This window comes from Plectropomus leopardus, chromosome 13 (genome assembly GCF_008729295.1).
Source record: "Plectropomus leopardus isolate mb chromosome 13, YSFRI_Pleo_2.0, whole genome shotgun sequence".
Classification (NCBI taxonomy): Eukaryota; Metazoa; Chordata; class Actinopteri; order Perciformes; family Serranidae; genus Plectropomus; species Plectropomus leopardus.
The window spans coordinates 7,015,571-7,039,788 of record NC_056475.1 but is presented as its reverse complement, the minus strand read 5'-3'; the positions used below and the strand labels follow the sequence as shown (position 1 = coordinate 7,039,788).

General features: G+C 38.4%; 1 protein-coding gene across 1 annotated transcript in view; it reads right to left on the bottom strand.

Annotated features, from left to right (window-relative positions):
• doc2b (double C2-like domains, beta) overlaps positions 1-24,218 on the bottom strand; it is a 142,625-nt gene that overhangs the window by 13,571 nt on the left and 104,836 nt on the right. Inside the window, exons 4-5 of the mRNA XM_042499800.1 lie at positions 14,650-14,759; positions 10,013-10,139 (exon numbers count right to left, since the gene is read on the bottom strand). Coding sequence (XP_042355734.1) covers positions 10,013-10,139; positions 14,650-14,759 — 237 coding nt within the window. The remainder of the gene's footprint in view (positions 1-10,012; positions 10,140-14,649; positions 14,760-24,218) is intronic.

The following is a 24,218-nucleotide window of genomic DNA, read 5'->3' as shown; positions in this document are numbered from 1 at the left end:
GTCTCTCCTTTACTGAGCTTTATAGTGACTTTCAGCTGATCGTCTATCTGTCCAGACACAGATTTACTACTATTATTATTATTATTCACTCTCACAGCTTTAGTGGTGTGGGTGGCCACCTAAAAAGTCAGTTATTGCTGGTATTAAAAAGGTTTTGTAGCAGCTTTTACATCCTTGTTACAGCGTTAACAACCCAGATGAAACAATATATTTCTTTTTTACTATTTGCACAATATATGTCGAAAGTCTGAATTGACATGAATTTGACAATTATGTCCTACTGAAGCTGCTGAAGTTCCAAGCAGTGGTCTTTTGTTACAGCCGTCGTGGGCTCACTCACTCACTGCTACACACTGACCTCCGCCTCAACACTCAGAAACAGTGTGAGAATAATAAAATGAGAGGAATAACAGGCTGAAAGTCTCTGCAGACACAGACTTCTGTCTCCGCCACAGTCTTTGTGCTGTGTGGAGGAGACGGCGCTCAACAGTCTGTCCAGCAGTGTCCACAGCAGGATACTAATCAGATATCTCCAGGGATCTGACTCTCTCTGCACGAAACACAGATGACTTTTACAAGACGTCTCACTAGACTTGAGGACTCGGCATCCATTTCATGCGACATACCGACATGTCTCGGTTTGTTGCCAAATCCATTTAGTTTTAAATCTTCTCCTACTGTTTATGTGAGTTTAGGACATCCTGCTGGTTGTCTCTGGCCCTCTGTCTCCTCTAACAAGACGTACTTTGGGAGGGCTGTGACAAACCAAGAGGCTGACAGGAATGCGAAATTATGAAGACAGAAAGCGAGGGAGGACGAACAAACCTCAGGCTGCCTGGACGGTATCACTGTCGGCATACCTGACAAGTGCAGACATCTTTACAGCACTCAGTGTCTTCTTTCCTCTTTAACTAACCTTTTTATTTTAGCATCCGTGGCCATTCGAATTTCATTCCTGTTTATTTTATTTAATTGACTGTTGCTGTTCTGCTTGTATTTATGTCTTGCCACTAAACTAAACTTTAAACCTTCATTTATTCCACCCAGCCTTCCTACTCTAATAAATTACTTTAAGCTGGCATAGAAAGACCTGATGCTGCCTTTATGTGCTCCTCTGAAATATTGTACTTCTTAGTTGTACAGTTTTCATCACAGGAAAAAAAGCAAACATTGAAGTTAGAATGAAAAAGGTTGCTTTTTCGTAGCTGATATTTGACCAAAAGCAAGCATCACAGAGCTCCTTTGTGTTTCAGCAGCAGAATGAGGCACATAGAATATGCATCAGGAATTGCAGTTGACATTTTATTTGTTCATTAGCTTAAATAATATTAGAATTAGCTAATATTTGCTTAGCTAGCGAGCTTTGTGTTCCCGTTGTCTCGGTAAGGGCGTAAGATGTGGCAGAAGTAATTGCAATGAAAATCAGCTGTTGACAATGTTTCCATGCTGTCCGCCATCTCTGCTGCCACGAAACGTCACACAAAAGTCACATTTTGGTGTCAAGGGTATCAATGAAGTTTCTCAGTGTCCCACTCATAATTATGACTTTGGAGGATGTTCATGTGCTCACAATATGGAAATTTGGTAAATACTGTGTTTCTGAAAAGCACATGAAGGCAGCATTATACCCAGAAATAGAAACATTTAAAGCTAGCGTTGAAATGGCATGTGCTTGGCCAAGGTCTCCTGTCACGGACTAGATTTTCTAAAGCTTGAAAACAGAGGAGGTGCAGAAGTCTAGTGTTCTCTTGGTTAATTTTGAAGTACAGTATGGTCAAAGTTCATTATGGGATTTTTAAAACCGCCTATCCCAGCTTTAAAACTGACACTCAATTGATAACCATGTGAGGTCTATAATCACAAATTAAACATACAAATTGTGTGTCAATGGCCTCTGCTCTTTATAGACTCCGTCTGCTCTCCTTCCTTGCTTCTATGAGCCTCTTCTTCCTCTTTCCATCAATCTGCTCAAACATAAAATCTACTTACATAAACAAACATACTGCTGTGCGGTAGTGTTTGCTTAACATTTTCCAGCTAATTGTACCATAGCCTGGGGGAAAACTCGATTAAGATTGGCTAGAGGATGTCCATTAATTGAATTTAACGCACAGTATAACCGGACACCTCCGACGTGACTGTCTGAACATCGCTCTAAATGAATGTAGCTGCAGAGCTAAATAATGGAGTGAGATATACATCGCTCTCTCTCTGTCTCTCTGCCTGCTTCTTTGTATGCTGAACTCCACAGGCTGGCAACAAAGCAGCACAGAGGTAGCAACCCAACACAATAATATTGCAAGAGTATTGACTGGGTTCTAGGTATTATTCAGTCCCTTAGGGGTTACCAGGGAAACAGTGATATTACCAGGAAAAAGATCAGGTGATCTGAGGATAAAGGGGAGTTTTCCTTTGAGTGGTCACTGCTGCTGAGCCAGTAATCAATTCCAATTTCTTAACATACAGTTAGAAGTGAAAACCCCTTAATTAACTGCCACAATTGTCTCCCTCTTTGACTATCTCCTGACATGCTTAGAGTAGCACAGGTCTCCTGACACAATCAGAGGAGCGCAGGTCTTTTTTCTGTGCCACATGTCATTAGCAAACCTCTTTGAAACATTGTGTGGGTAGTCCAGGATATGAGTTGGTAAATGTGTGCAACAGGAAGCTGGGCCAAAACGTATCTCCTGCCAATGTCCTGGTAGGATCCTTCAGATCAACACCTCTCAGAGAACAGTGGGGCGCTGACTATTGTGCTGATGCAAGAGAAGAGACTGTGGCTTACAGGGCACTGGCATTCAGTCTGCACACTCACAAACATATTCCACGCAGAGAGTGTAGAGAAAGCAGCGCTGATAACAGAGGAGATAAAATCAGATAAGAGAATCTGGTGTGTAGAGGCTTAACAATTTTTGGCTCCCTGAAAGAATATTCCTCTGGTTATTTGTCTTTTTATTCAAGTAAAACAAGACTGAAAGTCTAAGTTTAAACCTCCTGGTAGCTGCAGTGTTTATTACAGCCCAAAATACAAATGCAGAACAAGGCAGACCAAATACAGTTTGGGGAATTTTTATTGAATTTTGCTTTTAAAGCCTCTAAAAACTTTTTTCCCCCCTGTATTAACCATTTATATCGACAACAAAAAAAGAAAAATATCAAGTTAAAATGAGGTAAGAAACCTCTTAAATTATTATCTATTAACAGTTTAACAGTAAAAAACATGCATCAGCTATCTATCAAAACAAACACAAAATATAGAAATCTCTCGTGAGAAAACCAAAGCGTTTCAAATAGGGCCGTCATTGTTAACACGTCAGTTGATTAAGGTTTGTAATTTAAACCACAAAACTGCTGTTTCATTTCACAATGCCAGATGAGTTCATCACCTTAAACTCAGTGAAGTGGGCTGATTCACAGTCCTGCAACCAGGCAAGCATCTACAGACAGACAACCGCTAACAAAGTTAACATTAAAAAATTTGGCTTTTCTCATTTCTGTATTTTGCTCCTCTACATCTCCTTGTCCTTCCTGTGACTTGGAAATTGATCTCAATGCGCCATTATGACAGATGTCTTCACTCCTGAAATGTGTCGTAAGGAGGGAGGAGCTAGGAGGCAGAAGAGTTATGAACGAGGATGCACAGGTGTGTCTTTTGTCATTTTGGCACCCTTGATGTAAAAAAAAAAAAAGGCATGACACACAGCCAAAGATGCAACAGCTACTGTACAACTGCTACTGCCTCTATACATGGCCAAATTAAACACTCAAAAAACAAAACATAAAAAACCCAACAGTTATTGCAGAGCTTCAGTTTACTGGTACGAGCCATAGAATCAAAAGCACTACTACAAAGGGACTGAACCTACGTTTTAAGAGAATATTTTGACCTGATGGGAATGTTAGACAGGAACTTAGAGGTCATGTTTATAAGGCGTCATCCTCTGGGGACCATGAATGTCTGTACGTTCACAGTTCACCCATAGACCCCACCAGTAATGAGCCGTAACATTTGTCTGCCCTCTCCAACAACTCAGCACACTAGCATCATTACTGCTGGTGCCGAGCTTCCAGCACAGACAAATAAACAACAGTGTTTTACATGCATTGTAATAACACAAACACCGTTCCAAAAACAGGGATTAAACTTGCTTTCTTTTTAAAATGGCAACAGGGTGAGCTACAAATGTGTGACCATCTCTTACAGCTAAGCCTTTCGTTGTCCAGCTGAACTGAGGGACTAGAGAAATGCATTGCCCAGAGACACTGATCCAAGATTCATTGCCAGATTAGGCTGCTGGCTGTGACACTGTTCAGGCCCTCTTGCTGTCTACTAGTGCCAGTGCTGTGGGCAGATCCAGAGTTGGATCTGGCAGACATATCCATTAGATAGAAATGGGTGAATGGTCACAATGTTTGCAAGGACACAGCTGCCCAGCATCCTTGAGATTACCAAAATGTACAAACAGCTCTTGTGTATTGCAAAGACCTTTATTTGAGCATGTTTCGACTTTATTCTTTTTTTTTATAACTATCTGTGGTGACAATGAAGGGGCTTTCCTGAATGTGTCTGAGCTGGATTCAGTGTAAATTTGAATAGTTGTGTTCCCTCAGGCAGCTGTTCTCTGCTCATTCATGGTTGCTTTAACTTGTACAAACTTTTGCAGCATTATATTTTTCCAGTGTTTGCAGTGATTTTGGATTTAGTGCTGGGTGGTATAGAGAAATCAAATGTCACAAACCCATTCTCATACCAAGGTTGCCAAATACTGACGCTTTGCACCAGGAACCCTTTTGCTTATCTATGTGATGCACAGCTGAAACTCATTATAACACGTGGTTGATGTTGTGAAACAGTGGTGGTTAGGCTTAGACAACGTATTTACTTGGTTAGAATAAGCAAAATATTAATTTTTTGGGCTAAAATAAGTATGTTTTCTTTTCTAGGGTAGGCTGTGGCTCAGGAGATAGTACAGGTCGTCCAAAACTGCAAGATTGGCAGTTTGATTCCTGGCTCCTCCAGTCCACATCAAGTATCTTTGGACAAGATCCAGAACCTTAAATTGCTTCTGATGGCTTTGCCAGGTGAGTAGGTGGCACCTTAATGTTAACCTCAGCCAACAGTGTGTAAATGTGTGCGTGAATAGGTGAATGTGGTGGGGTGAATATAATTTAGTTTGAAAGCGCTTTAAGTGGAAGACTAATTCACGTACTTTATATTAGGTCAATGTGTCATTAATATGTTATTATGTCAGTGTTACAGTCACTGTACACAAATTGTGCTACGTTAAAACAATATCAGCTACGTTTACTTATAAAAGATTTCAGGTCAACTGTTTGAATGGGATGTCCTCTACTATGATCTAGTGTTTACATGTGCCGAAGCATGTAAACGGAGCAGCTGCGTAACATGCGCAAAACTGATGAATACAGTAACTTGACAGGGCTGCCAACTCTCCATCAACCTCTTCTTCCTCCCACTCCCTACACAGACTTTCTCGCCCTTAATTTTACGTCACTTGATCTCGGCTTCCAGTACTGCCATGTATGGGTTTACACTGGAGTTAATTGAAAGCCCGCTGCGTCTCATAAAGATGCTAAAGGGCGAATGGGCTGATTTCACAATATATTTGACCAAATATCTCTATCAGTATTGTGATGGTGTTGGAGTATTGACCATGGTGCTTTCGTAAAATATTTAGACAATGGAATTTTTTTAGAAATAACCACCAGAAATGTGGATATAACCACTAAGTGGGTAAAGGCAAATAAAAGAATGGCTACAAAAATATAAGTTTAGAAAATTACGTCACTTTACTGTAATGCATCCTAAATAACCAGGAAAAAGACAACACTAAGGATATTACGATTTCCAAATCTAAGACTGTATCAAGTATCAATATAATGCAGAGTCCTAATTAGAGTAATATATTTAATATTCAGTATTCAGTACTTGGTTCAGCATGTATGTATATTTTGTGTCATTCCTGTTTTTTGGCTCATTCCACAAGGGATTACAAGACATTTTTTTAAATTATTTTATAACTGTTTTCTGGTCTTGCATGTACAAAACAAAATGTGGAAAAGGAACAGAAAAGAAACACAACAAACACAAAAGAAACAACCAAACATCCCAAATGAATTGCTCACACAAGAAACTACTAAACATTTACAAATTTTCTCAAGAGCCCTCTTTCTTTTCTTCCAGGCTTTCCCCACATAATTTGCTAATTTGTATGTTTCAGAAAAGACATTTCACACTTTGTGAATCTTCCAAATTTACAAAATCAATATCTATTTTTTTTTTTTTATCCCACTAAACAAAGCGTCACCCAGTTCATATCGACTTTGGTATAAATATGATAAAAAGGTTTTTCAACTTTCAGGCTACATTTCTACACCTTTTTCTGCATTTCATTTTCTATATCTCAACGTGTGACCGATCCACTCCACAAGTTTACATGCTGACTGACATGTTTAGCAGCTGGATCGTCAAAGCACTTCACTGTCAGCCAGAAACGCACCAATAAGACAGGCGCTGCTAGCTGCTGGATGTGATGATTAAATGCTCGGTGCTCTGTTCTCCCCAGCACAGCAAACAGCATCCTGTATAGAAACAGAACTTCTTATCCACCAAGAGCAAGCAGAGCAGAAAGCTTCCTGCCTTGAGCTCTTGTCTCTCTGTAACCGGCAGCGGTCATAGCTTCTCTTTGCCTTAAAGCATTTCTGTGGGAAAATGTCCAAACTGTGCTTTATACTTTCTGTTGCTAGGGTGAGACATACAGTATGACAGTGTGGTCCAAAATAGCAAAGGAACCTAACTGAGACAGAACAGACAAAAAAGAAATGTCAGTTACGGAGTTTAACACAACCATCTGCTCTAAAAGCCACTGCCTGTTGTGGGAGTCTGAGCTCCCAGATCTACTAAAACCTCCTTCATGGTTACGCTTACTGAAAGGAAGTGCTATATAAGAATGAAAGAATACGTATAGAGTGAATCCATCCATTCACAGATGTTAATAGATGTTAGAAAGCTATGGTTTCAGGCAGGTCTATGTTAAATTTCCTTTTCATTTTCACATTTAGTCATAGCCGGAAACCTCGTGTTGGGATGTGCTTTTTGTGGTGGAGGCTATGAATACATTTGTGAGTCAGACATCAGCACTGACAGCATCTATTGTCAGTTATTTGTCTTTTTTTTTTTTTTTTGCTGTCATCACCTTACATATATTCTGATTCATACCACAAAGATGTAGAGAGGTGATGTTGCAAATTTTAAAAACTAGTCGTGATTTATACTCAAATCTATTTACCCCCTTGCTTTTGTTTACCTTCAGAAACCAGTGAAGTTGCAGTTTAAGTTTACTTCTACATCTGTTGAGATCATATTTGGCCATGACAGTAGACAGTGCTTACGATATGGATGTTACACGTTCTAACACACGGATGCTTCACACACATCTTCAACCTGGCAGCACAGGAGATCTAAACAGGAAGGAAATTCCTCCAAGGCCGTCCTGAGATATTGTGTTCACGAGAATGAGCAGATGTAAGGGCACAGTGACCTTGACCTCTGATCTTTGACAACCCAAATCGAATCTGTTCTTTATTGGGACCAAGTGGTCATTTGTGCCAGATTTGAAGAAATTTCCTTCAGGCATTCTTGAGATATCACGTTTGCAAGCAGATCGACAGACAACCTAAAAACATGAAGCCTCTGGTCACAGCTATCGCCGGCGCAGAGGCATAAAAATCAAGATTTTTAATGCTAACACTGCATCTGCTGGTGCCATTACTCTGTAATCATTGTATGACAAATTACAACCACCCTACATATTTAAAATAGGGTTTTTTTTAAAGCGTAGCATGTACCTACATTAAATAAACCTTGACACAACCATGACGTAGAATGGTGAACACACCGTGGCTCTTTGAAAGCCGTTATACGCAAGCATATTTTGTATTTTTGGATGCTATTTCCAACTCCCACATAGACAACAAAACATATGAGAGGAGCAACAGGAAATTATCTCTCCAAACACAAGGATTACTCCAAATATGGACGATCCAATATTACACTTTTCTTCAGTTTTTTTTGTAGCCGTAAACTGTGTAGGCAATTTTGAAAAGGATATTCAATCACAGTTCAATGATACTCCACCGGACTCCCATGCTCTCATAACACATAATCCACTCCTGCACCCCACTCGTGGGCTCCAAACCCAATGCCCTCATCTGTCATGTAGTTAAAACTAAATCCTTATGGATACTTTTATTTGTACTGATGTTCTTCATGCAATCTCCTGCATGTACTCATTGCGATGTACAGCATCGTGGGGTAGATTTAAGCTTTTATCGGTGTTTGCAGAAAAGCACATAATGTATTCTAGTCTCAGTATAGTATGACTGGGTATTTCAATTAGTTTCCAATTACATGCTATTTCTGTTAAAATGATTTAATACAAAATGAGTGAGTCATGCTAACAGTCTAGCATGTTTTCTTTATTTACTCTCTGTAATAAGGGCTTAGACATATAGCTGTGATTTTCTTCCCCCTGAATATTGCTTAGGAAAACTGAGCCATATATTACCATTACCATTAGGGGTAAAAGGCAAAATATCTGTAACTCTGTTATAAATGTCATTTTAAAAGTAGTATCATTATAATAATCATTTGATAATCGTTTTAGCTTTGGCTTTTTCCTGTACTACTGGCCACATTTCTGGATTATTTCATTAACAGGAAGATAGAAAATACATTATTTACTAATTCATTTACAATCACATGGGACCATAGCTGCTGGAGAGGACAACTCGGCTATGTTAGAGGCTTGCTGCTTTATTGCAACCATCAGTGAAGAAAACAATATAGGCCCATAGGTCATATAAACCACCCTGCAGCTATGTCAATTTCAATCCAAGGTTTGACGTAATATGCTGTGATGAAATCTTGTTTTCATGAGAAATTATACAGTAATGCATTCTTACTTAGCAAATGCACAGAGCTATTCATCATGGCCACCCACATGCTTAAGTGCCTGCTCTGTTGTTCCCTTCCAGTGATTTCCTGATTGGTTTCTTGTTTAACCTTACTATAAATCTATACACACAGTACACACTTTAATGGTTTACCCATCATCTACTGTGTAACACGGTATTATTCATTACTATGCAACTACACAACTATACAACTACACAACAAAAACAACAGCCAGAGAAACAGTGTAGTTTACACTGATGTATAGTATATATTAATATTATATTATATTATATTATATTATATATATATATTATATATATATAGCCCTAATAGTACATGAGCATAGTATGGTGCAGTATAGTGTAACAGAAGTATAGTATAGTATAGTATAAATTAAGTATAGTATAAAAGAGTATTTTATAATAACGTGTATTATGTACTGGGATTCAGTACAGTATAGTCTAGTGCACTATGGAGTATATAGTATAATATGATACAGCAAAGAAAGTGAAAAACAGTATATATATTAGAGTAAATAATAGTACAAACAGTATGATATAGCACTGTATACTACTACAAATTGGAGTTTAGTATCATATAGTATACAGTGGAGTAGTAAGTGTAGTATACAGTCGATTATACACCGTACTTTATTATACACTATAGTGTAGTATGTTATACTCTTAAGTATATTATATGCTGAAGTATAGCAAAGTGGAGTATATAGTGTAGTATGTTATAGACCTGAGTGAAGTGTAGTGTAGTGTAGTGTTGTGTGTAATGCTATAGTCCAGTAATGTATACTGGACTATACATAGTATACACAGGAACAGGTAGCATAATAGACTGTATGCTGGAGTATAGTATACATTGGAGTATAGTACAGTATTGTACATACTAGAGTAAACTATAGCATAGCATAATATAGTATGGTACAGTAGAGTATACGCTAGAGTAAGTATAGTATACACTGGAGTGTAGTGTAGTGTAGTATAGTATATACATAGTAAATACTGTGCGGCTTGTTGTACTTACAGGTAACTGCTTCTCCAGACAGTTGTTGAAGTTTTTGATTTGGTTGGGCTTCAGCTTCTTGAGAGGGATTCGCGTTTCCCCGATGAACTCGTTGTGGCGGAATTTGTCCTCATCACACACTGAAATCCTGCGAGGGGAAGAAGAACAGAGCGAGTAGAGGAAAATGAGAATGAAGTGAAGCTCAGGTTGTTGCTGAAAGAAGGCTTAAGACAATAAGATACAGTCATTTTCCACCTGGAGCTCATCATCCTCCGTCACAGGGACTCAATTCTGACCAAAAATCTTCTCTTCACTCTAAAGCTGCTCCCGCTGACTCTCTGGGCCTTTTAGCGCTGAAGCAAAACCTTACAGTTCTGCAGTGGAGAGGTTCATAAGACTTTTGTCAGGCTCGATCAGCATGACAGACGATGACGCAGTAATTATGCATTAGGAAGCGTTCAGCCATGTATGTATCAAAAGACTCAAGTGAGAGGATGAAGATGTAGCAAGATGTTTCCGATGATAGGAAAATGACACTGTTCCTGCTCGTGTCAAAAGCATTCACAAACAAATCACGACTTCCACTTGAACTTATCTTTCTGTGCTCATCTTATTTACTCAATTAGTGCAGCTTGAATTGGATTGTGCCGCAGTGCATGGTACATTCAGTCTGTTTGTATAATATGCCCATTTTCTGTTTTTCCACCATGCACATAAACACAATACTTTTTTAATGCATAATAACATCCCTCTGAAAACACTAGTGTACATTTGCTAGTGTATTCCTCAATTAATAAAACATGAAATTCACCATCATGCACAGTATAACTGCTTTGAAAAGATATTGACTGATGGTGAACTGAAAGGCAGCTCTCTATTCAAACCACCAAGGACAAAGGCACACGTATACTCTGAGCTTCATTTTTACTTTCCAGACTGGAGATCTATATTCCTCTCTACCATTTCATTACATTTATAATGAATGTCAATTATTGGTGTGGGACAATGCTGCTCCCGGCGGATGTACAGTACGTCTTCAATAAATGCAGAAAGCAAGTCTATGTAAGCACTCACAGCCCTGACATGACATGACTCGCACTCATGACTGCATCAGGCCCATGTAGTGGGATACTGTTTGTTTCAAGTGTTTTTCCTTTGCATAATCAGCCACCATGTGGAAGGAAAACATGCAGCCTTTGTGCACCCAGCGGTATGAGTAATACGTGTCAGCACTGTAGCTTGTAGGAATCACAATGAAACACGATGGATAAAAAAAATAACTTATCTGCTACATGGACAGGTGGTGATGAATTCAAATTTCAATTTACAAAAAGAAATGAACAGTGTTGTGTGGGAATGTGTAGGCGTTTCACAGTATTGTTGGAAAATGGTTCATCAAGGCGCTGTTATGTGAATAGGTTTTTTTTTGGCTTGTGTACAGACGAGTGTCGATCAGATCACATCTGTGAGAAGTTGCTGATGTTACTGACATTCATTGTTGTTGTGGTGCTCAGTGCACTAACAACACAGTCATATTTTTCCTGCAGCACAAAATAACCATTATATAATTGCAGAGCATTGATAAGGTTGTCAGTTATTAACAGTAATTTAACAATTACTCACCAGCTGCGTGACACAGTACACATGCTTTTTAAAAAAATAAGTTATGAGGTTTGAAGATATAATAAATTATTAAAAAATATTGGTACCGAATTTTAATTACACAATAATCACAACATTTTATGATTCAGTGCACACTTGTGCATTCCTCAGCCATTAATCCAATAAAGTCTTTTATTCATAAATGGATAAACATCCAATTGAATGGCAGTTATAGTAAGAATGCTACTGGAGTCTCCATGCTGAAAAGTTCATTACATCCCATGATGCAGTAGTGTTGAATGCTTCTAAGAGGCTCAGGGGAAATGATGCTTCGGTCGCTATTTCCCATAATAATAGACACTGAATAGTTTAGCTCTACTGTATTTTGCTGTTTTGCATAATCACAGAGAAATGTTGCAAGAGGGGATATTAGCATTTTGTAGTGTCAATACATAATCAATGTAGATGTCAGGATATATACTGGCATCGAATATTTCTGCATGTGTCATTTATATGTTATTATATAGCAGATATTCTAAAAATGGAGGTAATTTTTAGGTGCAACAACCATTTGGCTTTGTTGAAAAAAGATGGTTTTATGGCTTGTAACATCTGGTTTTGGTGGTACAATCACAACTGTAAATGCCACCAGTGTCTTGCTAAAACCACTCTTTTTGGTGGCTAAAACACCCACTTTTAGTGGTTCAATCGCTAATATCTTACAATAGACACCTGCTTTTGGGAGAACAATTGCTGCTGGAAACGCTGCAAAGACACCCCACGGAAAAAACACCAAGTTTTGATGGAACAATCATGACTGGAACTGCCACCATTGCTCACTAAACAACTGCTTTTGGTAGTAAAGTCAGAGTTATAAACGCCACCGATGTCTCGTTATACACACTCACCTTTGGTGGCACAAGTGCAAGTGGAAATGATGCTCTCACCAAAAAACATCCAATTTTGGTGGCTATCAACAACAGTTTTTGTTGGAACAATCACGGCTGGAAATGCCAAAGTCTTGCTATAAACACCTGCTTGTGGTGGCACAATTATGGTTGGAAATGCTACCAATGTCTCGCAAAAAACACTTGCTTCTGATGGCACAATCATAAAATCCCACCAATGTTTTACTCTAAACACCCGCTTTTGGTGCTGTTGGAAACTCGATATACCAAAGTTGCTTAAAATTAGAAAGATTGATAAAATCAAACTTGTCATTTTTAAGGTACAAAAGTTGCAGCACCTTCACAAAATTAAATACATATAATTACATTTTAAGTAAACTTCACAATTAGATATAAAGTTAACAGAAATTAAGACTTCTAGTTATAGTTGCTTACAATTTTCATGCTGTCAATCTCCTTAATCTTTTTAAAAGTAAAATCAACTTGTCAGATTTTACAGTGTATGACAGACCAAAATACTGTACTGTAGTTCCTGAAATAATTACACATATGATTATATAACCTACTTCTACTACAGTGTTAACACTTTGGTAAAAATAAAGGAGCAAAGAACAGTGAAGTAACACTTCCATTGCGTAACAGTGTCATGTTTATCATGGGAAACTACGTTTCTGTTCCAGGTTTTAGTCTATTTTCAGGTGTTATAGTGAAATACAAATAACCAACAAAAACAGGAAGTTATCTCACCCAAACAAAAGTGCTGTTTGGAGAGTACACAAACAACGGATTTCCTGTCTGTCTAACTGATCAGGGACTATCACACGTTCAGGTTCGCTCTGGCACAGACAGGCATCATAAATTGTAGTGAAAAAGAATACACAGGATAAACAACGACACCAGTCATTTCTGGGTAAAATGGTTGTTGTCACAAGCGGGCTGTAATGCAGTGATTTACCTCAGGAGCCACGAAGAAGAGACATTGTCAAACTTCACTGCTCCCTGAAAATTATTCTCTAAAGCCTTTCAGAACAAAACAGCAGCAGCTGACACTAAAATATAACAACACACGGAGAGGCATTTCTCCTCTTTTTTCTTCCCTTTCTTTATTTTTCTTCCAGTTATTTCATTTTTCTTAATTTTTTTCCTCTTTTTGATTCACATCCTCTTATTTGCTTCCTTTTTTCTTTCATGTAATTTTGTTCATGTCTTTTCATCTTTCATTCTCCGACATTTGTCGAATTTCTGTCTTCCCTCCCTCCCTTCCTTTACTTCCCCCCATTACTTTCATTTTTGTCCTTCCATTCTCCTCTTACTTCCTTTCCTCCCCCTTAATTACATTTCTTTCTTTCTTTTTCTTTCTTTCTTTCTTTCTTTCTTTCTTTCTTTCTTTCTTTCTTTCTTTCTTTCTGTCTTTCTTTCTTTCTTTCTTTCCGTTCTTCCTTCCATTGCCTTCATTGCTTTCATTGCCTTCCCTCCATCCGCCCTTTTCTCCCCTTAAATTCCTCTTATTTCCTTTTGTCCTTTCCTCCCTTCTGTTCTCTCATTGACTTTCTTCCTTCCATCGTTTCCTCCCCTTTTGCTCTTTTCAATAGTTCAATATTCACGCTGCCTGTTCAAGGTGGGAGTATCACGCCATCGTGGTACTTTGCCGTTTTGTATATAAAGTCCAATCGTGGAAAGGGGGGACAAAGTGGTCTTGTTTCTTAGCAGGGACAGCAGGGAGTGACAGCACTGTAACAAGATCTGTGTTCAAGGCAAAGTTTTGAAGACGTGTTTATGTGTGCACTGCACCATGCGGGATCAAAAAAGCAGCTGTAGCAATTAGCGGCTAATTCAAAGAAAAAGAACAGCTGACGTAAATGTCTGCTTATAGTAAACATAATAAGGTTCAAGATTTCCTCACCATCCGAGCAGCGGACAAGATCAGCTGCCATTTAACAGAGGAGGTAAAATGATTGTGATTGACATGTTATTCCTTTGTTAAAGTTTAGAAAGTGCTACTGGTGCACATATTAGATGTCACATTACTCGCCAGCAGCACTAAGAAAAGAATCAGCCATCACAAGCTCTTTCCTTCTCCTCCATCAGTCTTCTCATTATCTAGTCTTTGTTCTGGGAGCAAAATGGGTATAATAAAGTTAAGGGTACCTGAGTGTTTTGCGGACCATATCCTCATCGGTGATGCCGTAGTAGGTCAACGTCTCGCTCCAGACAGGGTTGAGTGTGTTGTGCAGGGTCTTGGTTCTAAGTTTATTGGCCTGAAAGACAAACAGAGAAGTTGTGGTCATTTAACAGGATTGAACGTCGTCATTGATTAACTGCGGGTTCTCCTCCTTCAGCTCAAGAGAGCTCATCTCTCAGGTGGCAACTTTTATTGAAACGCTGCCAGAATTATATAAACACCCCTGAAAATGTACAAAGCCTCTCCGCCCTGGTGGACATTCGTCAATGCATTGACGTCTGGTGGCACACACGCAAACACAAACTCGCTGCTGCATATTGAACAGTGTCTGGAATGAAAAACAAACAGCACACTGCATTTACATGAAGTGACAGGCGTAATCAAAGCAATGCAGGGAGTGAATGATGTTGAATACACTGAAGTTCAAAGATAGTTACAATGGCTCATTTAATGCTCAGCCTGTTTCTCTTTCTGTCAGCGCCTTTTTTGGAAAACAATGTTCCAGTCATGGAGACAATAACTGTAATATATTAAACCATTGATGAATCAAATAGAAAGCTGAGAAAACTGATTTTAACTTAATTATTCAACATATTCTGCAAGTCTTTTAATGATTAGACAATTTCTGATTTATAGTCTAATTTGTGTGATGCCATGCCCATTTTTGCATTTGTAGCATCTGGTGGTTGGTTGATTTAAATGAAACTTTCAATATTTCATGGACATATGACCTATGTTGTTATATGTCAGACTATTAAAACTGCTTTGTAATGAGTCTAAGAAAACAACCCAGATTATGTACTGACTGTCATTTCTATGATTCAGGGTGAGATGTGATTAAAAACTGAGCCTAAAACCAAACAGACAATATCATGCTCAACCAGTTTTAAACAAATAACACAGACTATATTTGTGAGACACAGGAGTCAAACACAGTTTTGGGTCGGCAGCCTTAGAGTGGTTTAGTTAAAGATTTTTAAGGAGGACCTGTTGAGATTAAATTTGGGTCATTGAACTGTCTGACACTGCAGTGTGAGCACCCGCAGCTCAATGATTGACTGTGTTTCAGCCCCACTACCTCTCTGCTCATCTCCTCCAGGTACGAGGGGGCTTTTAAAAAAGTCTGCAGAGATCCAGGGGTCTATGCAAAAATACTGGAATAATTTGCTTGAGAGCAAAGACTGTGTAGCCTCAGCGTGCTGAAATGACTTGTGACGGTTGCTCATTTGTAGCCCTGAACTCCATCTGTGAGCAGGTGGTGGTGTTGAACTATTTCCTCTTTAATGCTGATCACATGTGTAGAAAAGAAAACTGCTGCAGGTTCACTTATCTATGTAGCTTTCATCACCCCAGTAAAACCAGCAGCTGCTTTTTTCACACTGACACTGGGCCTCATGCAAGTACCGATATACAAACAAATTTTCACTTGTTTTTGCTCGTATCCATGATAGGTTCTTATTTTGTTAGTACCCATTGATTTGGGGGATTCACCAATGTTTTCTTATTTTTGTTCCTCCCTTAGATAAGAGACATTCTTACGAGTGGTTAAGAGCACTTGTAACAGGATAAGAGTAAAACATGTTGCTTTCACAGTCCACAAATTGTTGTCTAGTGCAAAGAAAAATACTTTTTACATTTAAGGCACATTTTAAAATTGCATGAATGTCATATAATCAAATTTGGATGATGTTTTGGATTAATCATCAAGACTGGATTATTACATTTCTAGGCTAAAGAAATATACTATACTTTTTATTCGATCCCAATTACTGTAAATTCAGTTACTGTGCGTCCCTGTGCTGACCAGTGCTGGAATGTAGCTAAATGCATTTACTGAAGTACTTTACTTCAGTACAAATCTGAGGCACTTTTAGGTTACTTGAGTATTTTAATCTCATACCACTTTTCACTTCTACTCCACTATACATCAGAGGGAAATATTGTAGTTTTTATTCCACTAATATTATCACACAACTTCTTTCAGAATAAGACATTTTTAACACAAACCATGCGAAAGTCTACAAACGCAGCTGAACCAATTAGTCAATAAATTAGAAAATTATTTGGCAACTATTTTGATGATCGTGAAGGTCATTTTTCATGCAAAAAAAAAGTCATGGTTCCAGCTTCTCATACTGTATGCATGAGGATTTGATGCTTTTCCGTTTAATTTTTTTGATCATTTCGATTTTATTAAATGTATTCAAACATTTTTGCATGTGCACTTTTACCTTAATACTTCAATACATTTCTCTGAAATCACATTTTCTGTAACGTTATTTCGCAGTTGGCCGATGTCAGTTTCACTGCTGTAGAAGTTCTTCTTATTACAAACTTTTTTGGTGTGATGCCTCTCGTATTGGCCATATCTAAGTGTTAAAAAACATGGCCTTATATAGTGTTTGGGGGTGTTGTCAATGTTAATAGGTGACTGATGGTCAGGTGGGATTCATCGTTGAGCACACGTGGTCAGATCTGAACCATTCAGGGCGTCCTACTTATTGGGCCATAACTTCCGGTCAGCCAGCTTCATGATTTATTGACATCCCTGCCCATTACATCATAATTCAATTGATCACTTCTTCAGCTTCTTGCCGTCCTGCCAACAATCCACTTAGTAAATACCAAACAGGGCGGTTCCCCCCTTCAGTCAGAACACCTTGACCTTCATAGTGAACAGAGACATTGTTTTAGACACTGATGAAGGCTTTGAATGGACAGGTACAATATCACATATTAGATTTGATTGGAAATTGCATTACAAACAGCATTTTTATCTCATAGGTTTGGGTATATTTTATAAAATTATGATAGCAATAGAAATACTCTTAAAGTGATACTAATAGAGTACTTCATTGGGTACCAATCATTTGAATACCTTACTTGTGAATGCTTTGGTGGCATCCTTGATTTGACTTTGTGATTTGATTTTGGAAATTTATGTTGAACATGTAAGAAAGAAAAAAGAGAAATGATCATGCAAACAAGCAGACAGACAGAAAAAAAGTAGTATTTACGAACAATAAAAACCATAAAGCAAAAGAAACTTGATGAACTTGATGAAAACATGATTTTGTTTACATATTCCAATAGGAGTTGGCAGAAAAACACAGTCCCAGGGACAGTCCACAGTTACCCAAATAAATTGATCAATGCACTACTGTAAATGTTTTTTCAGAGATGTTTTGCTCTAAAAAGATTGAAAACTTTGAAGAACTTGTTATTTATTAAAAAGTAAGTACTGAGGGAAAAAAAATACTTAATGGAACCCACACAAGATTCAGATTTAATCATTAAAAAAGTTAAAAGATGTAAAAATATGGTATTAGCATTTTTATACAAAATGTGATAATCAGCCCTAAAAACATCATTTTGAAAGCTTTTGTGTGTGTGTGTGTGTGTGTGTGTGTGTGTGTGTGTGTGTGTGTGTGTGCGTGCGTGCGTGCGTGCGTGCGTGCGTGCGTGTGCGTGCCCTTCCTGTGGGAATCAGCCACTGATTGAGGGAGGGACAATCAGCGAGAGCCACATTACGTGGATCCCTGCCATCAGACTTGCAAATAATCACACACAGCTAATTGATTAAACTCCCCAGAATCACATGTCCTCACCCATGACTCACAACACAGACAGTGTCATCATATCGTCCTCACCCTGTCATCAGCGGCGTGCTCGGAGGATTTCCCCACACAATATCACACTAATACAGCCGTGTCGCTTGTCACAGTCATTTTCATCACCTCGCTAGATTGCAATTGATGCAACTCTGACAAAGTGAGTCAGTGGAAATGCTTTGCAACAGTCTGATGTCAGCTTTGGTATTTATGGATGCAACTCTTGATAATAAAGTGACTCAGTGGCTTTTTGTCTGATACACCCGTAAAAGATTTTTATACATACCAGAGGAATAAAACATCCATCTGGAAAGCAGTTGTGGAAAGTAGCCAAGTACATCTACTCAAGAACTGTACTGAGCAGTAGTGTTACAAGTAATAGTCCTGCATAAAAAATGTTACTTGAAAATATACTTAAAGTAGTACCCAATGCAGAAAGATATTTAAAAAACAAAACATACAAAAACTTTAAAATTCTAAAAAAAAATATACATATATATATGAAAAAACATATAAAAAAGATACCCCAAAACTCAAAATGTTAAAAATCACACAAAAAAACCCTCAAAATTATAAAAATTAGAACCCCCCCAAAACTCAAAATTAATAAAAAAAAAAAGAAAAAGAAAAAAAACCCGGAAAAACCAAGATCATTAAAAAACAAGAAAACAAAAATAAGTGGAAAAAAGGTTAAATGTATATCAAAACAAATAATTTTTTGCCAAACAACTCATTGATTGATCAAGTCATTGTTGCAGCTGTACTTGTATGAAGCTACAACTCATACAGTCTGTGGTGTGGTGAAGATAAGCACAGTGTATTTGTACACTTTTGGCTTTTTAGCTTTTTAGGCACAAGATGTGGGTGTTTTTTTGTACGCAACTTGTTAGGCATCAAACGAGGGTGTTTTTTGCAAGCAGCTTTTTATAATCATATATGACTTGTCTTGTAAGCCACTTTTTAGGCACCACACCTGCAGACGTGATGACCACTCTCTGCTTCTAAGGAGTTAAACCCAGTACAGAAACAGTCTGACATGTTGCTTGATGTCTTTTCAGTCTATTATTAGAATGATGAGGGGCGGCTGTAGATGAATTTAATTCTTTGACATTGTTTAAATGAGCTACGATGGGTTTAGGTCAATTTTATTTGCACAAACAAGACAACAGACATACAACAACAAAAGAAGAATAAGTTGCGTGGGTGAGATTTAAGAAACCCTGAGAGGCTAATAAGGAATCTCACCTCAATATGCATAGTAAGCAAATACCAAAGTCATGTCATCAAGAAAAGTCAACACAGAGGGGGTTGAACTTGTGGTCAACAAAGTTCCTTGAAGTCTGAGTTTTCAGGAGTACATACTGTATATTTTGTGCAGTTTCCTCGGGGCTGTAAATAGACCCACATGAGGAGAAGACTAATCGTATATTTTATGATTCAGGGGAGCACCACAGTGAGGGTATGTCAGTGCAAGGCTCCGTCAATGTAAACAACATTAACTGGCTGACCTAATGTACCCACTGACTAATGATGTGCCTCACTTGTGAAGGCCGCTTCTCTTATCATCACGCTATGAGCCAAGCTTTTGAAGACACATAACTTATGATCTGTTGTGTAAGGGCCATTAAAAGGTCTCACGGGTCTCCACATGTTAGCCCCCAAACACTGCTGTCCCACCACAAAAGCATGTTGCGTGTGTAAGACGAAAGTGTGTCTTCAACATAGAAAATGCCGCACTTTTTTATCTGTATTGAGACAGTGACTGCTTTAATTTGCTTGCGTCTGACAGGAGGCCTTGAGGTTGATATAATCCTTTCATTAAAGTCCTCAAATCTAATACAGATCCTGTGAATGAGTACACTCCACAAAAGCAGCTTATTGAAAGCTAAAGCTGTGATTATCCATCTACCTCTCCCACATCTCCCTTTCTTCTAATTCAGACTCATCTCATTTGTTCATATATGATCTGAACTTTCTGACTTTAGACTCTGTTATGTGTGTAGTGGCACCTGAAAGATACTGCATGTGAAAGGGGGATGAATAGCCATGCAACTGTTTGCTTCATTCATTTCTGTCAGTGTATAATATACTGTGGATTATTTTTTAAACTTTACCAGACAGGCTACTCATATTCTGAGAAAATTCACTGCGAACGCAGGACAAATTTAAAAGCAAAGTTCAATTAAGTGCATTAACTTGGTTGCGATAACAAATTACAAATCCATCCAGATAAAGACATTACAACAATGTCTTTATCTGTCACACAAATGAGGAAATATAAACTAATATCTTTTACTCAAACTTTCCTGCTTCCGTTTCAAAATAGAAGTCCCCCTACAATGTCTCTGTTTTTTGTGAAACATTTGCAGGAGCGTGCTACTGACAGTGCAGGAGCCTGCACGACTTTGTAAATGAGTGGAATATGTGCTTTTAAATGTGGAAATGCAGGACTCAGCAGCAGGCATCCCTGCAGAAGCGTCACAACCGTGAGCGTGAAACACGCCACAGTTCAGCAAGGTTGCCGTCACGTGCTGCTCATGCATGCGATTTATTCCAGGCGTAATGGAAACGCGAATCTTATGGTTTCTAACTTTTTGTGAGTTTCATAATTCATCCTGATCTGTGCCTTTACCATTGCAAGATCCCTGCCAAGCGTGAGATAACTATAGACCACTGTTTGAGAGCAAAATACAACAAAACAAACAACAAAAGTGATTTTTTTTTGTTTTTGTTTTAGCGACTGGTCATTAGTTTACAAGTATCTTTTATAGCAACAAACAAACAACAACCCATCACTGTTTTTCTACCATAGACAGTGCCATGAAAAGCAGTTGTTTTTACCGACACCTTGCTCGGTTTTCTCCGTTTTGATGGATGGTTTCACCAGGCTAAAATTTCACAGCAATACGTTCAGTAGTTGTTCAGGTGTTTAACTTGAGACCAAAGTGTTGGAACACTGACTCAAAGTTAAATGTTGTACCAGCCCAGAAAAGTTTTTAGTCCCTGGCAAATATGATAAGGAATAAACACCACAGCAACAAACCATTTAAAAATGTTGTGAATGATATAGAGGAGCCTGTCATGGGAAAATGATTTCTGTCGCAGCAGATTTCATGATACGGCTGAGAAACTCTGCTGCTGTTATTGTTGCAAACCTGATGATTTCAAACTCTCCGGATCAGCAGAGATACAGCGGCTCTGACAAACTGACTCCTCACTGTCATATAAGTGACAGATACATTATTACTTCTCTACAAGACTGAGGTTATTCTGAACTCTGAACTCCAATAAACTAAATGCATCTGTTAGATTTCTGCAGGCAGATGGAAACAGTCATAATGTCACCCTTTGTTGTTAGCAGTGCCACTTTGTTTGCTCAGCCTGACAATGTGCTGTGACTTTTATTGTGCAGTGTATGTACTAAAAACAGGGTCAGTAACGTTCTCAATCTCTTAAAATGTGACTGGAATAAATTACTGACTGCTGCGTGTGTGCAGACGCTGGGCTTTGTGCTTTTTTTGTAACACAACTTGTGATCTTGAAATTTAAAAATTGACTAATTAGGGAGAATGCACAGATAGAGTTGTGATTATCAGCACGAGGATATGTAATTAGCCATTCAGAAAGTGAGAAAGGCCCCGGGCCTGACGACGGCGATGAGACAGTAGCGTAATAATTGTCACACAACACATGGAAAAGGCCCATAAAACAAATCAACAGTCTGCCTGCTGTTGGTCTGCATTTGGACCGCTCCACCCCTTTAATCACCGGAGTTACGGGAGAAATCTGCCAACTGTAGATATCATCTGTGATAATATCCGTCCAACAGATTTAGTCCAGAGATTTCTCAACAACCGGTGACCAGATTGCCGTGTATATTCATCGCACCCTGAAGATGATTCAAATGATTTCTTGCCGTAAAGTGTATTTAAAGACTACAGTTTACACAGCCAACAAAAACCTAAAAGCCCTGATTATGACAGTCTGGCTTTAGAAAACATTTGTTTGCTCTCCATTCTGCAGAGACACACATGAAGAAAGGAAGAATTAGTTGCATATACTCAGTTGCTGTGGTTTGAGGCTAAACACACTTTAAACCTTTACGAGTAAATGACATATAATTACATCAGCACTGAATCATGACTTCATTTGTTCCAAATGGATATTTTAGTTAATTGCTCACAATAATGACTGCTATTCACAGTGTTAAGTGTGGTTTTTAACCCAGGTTTTAATTATAATTTATTCATCATTTTAGATTAGTGAATGAGATGTCATCATTCTGTGATAAAACATCAGAAACATCTGTCCGCAAAAAAGAAAACAACCCAACTGCCAGAAAAGAAACGTTGGCATTGTATTTTTCTGCAAACATACAGTATGTTGCATTTGTATGCTATGGTGTAGCAGAAACACTAACTTTACATTTTCTTATATACTTCAACAACACTAATTAATATTTGGTTTGGTGAAGGCACAAACCCCACAAAATTATTGTTGGAGTTTGGAGTTTAAAAAAAGCACTTTTGGTGGCACAGTTGCAGCTGGAGAAGCTGTGGATGTCTCAGTGATTAGTCCTGTGTGAATCGTTATGGCAGCAATTTTTTGGCCTTTTTTCTTTTAATGCTCTTTTTGTTTTCTCCAGATTATTCCCTCTAGTGATGTGGTGTCGGCATATTTGGAAAAGAAATTTTTCAACAAGGAAAAGTAACGAGAAAACACCCTCAAGGTGTGACAATATGTCAGAGAGTTGGCAAAAACTTTGGTCCGCGGGTTGCCAAGTTGACATCACGTGTGGAAAAATGGCAGACGAAAGTACATTTTCAGTTGATGCTCAGAAACTTTTTAGTAATTCATATATTGCATGTCAATTTTTTTGCTCACGTGTAATTTGTATCATGTAATTGGGTGGTAACCTCAGTTGCTGTCCACATAGTGACCTACATAAGTTAGAAAGGTTTTTTATTGGCATTTGTCAAGTAAAGCAGTATTTTAGTATTTTAGGGGATGTTATTGCTGCAGCAACAAGTCTTGGACATGTAATTTTGTACTATAAAGCTCCAAAATTTTATCAGTGTTATTTAAATGCTCTGAGCAATAAAATACAACACAATCTTCGTAGCTTTCCCGTTGTATCCACATAAAATCAGTGAAGTTAGAAGAATGATTTTCTCACTCAGGGAATGAGACCATCCAAGGAGCTTACAAATGCAGCTTTTTTTCCTTTTTCTTGTCATGGTGGAAAATTAAGGAGGCTGTGTTAGCAATCATAAACTAAAGTTTTGACAGCTTTTTTGGGGCGCAGAAGGTGAAGTGTAAAGCATAGAGACACATTTGCAGAAAGGGCGAGCTCAAATCCATCAGAGGAGTGAAATATCTAAAAGATTAGATGTAACAATGAGTGGCCGACTCGACTCTATAAGTTTAACCCACATTTACAAAAAGAAAAGAAGCAGGTTATCTGTATGCCTTGCTCGTGGTGCTGTTTAAAATGCACTCTCTAAGCTGATTTAAATATAGCTACTTTAAAAACTTTCTGAACAGCACACAAGTTATTTAGGGACAAAGTTTTTGCTCTTGAGGAAAGCCTGCTTTCTGCTCTGCAGTCAGCTGAGATCGTTTGTCACCCACACAGTGCGACAGGTGTATCGTTTTCCAATGATTGGTTTTAAGTGAAGGCTATTCCATTCTTTGTGTCCTGCGTTGCTGTATTTATATGTCATGGATTATTTGACTGGTGGATGAAATAAAAGTCCATGAGAGCATGTGGCGTCAAGGGATTTGTCTCCTGTCTCAGCAGGAGGCTTCACAAAGGCCTTTGAATATTCCTGTCGGTAAAACAAGGAGCCGTCACCTCCTCTCTGCTCTGATATTTCTCTCAGCTTGCTCTCAAAATAATCATTAGGCTCGGTCTAAGAGCCTCA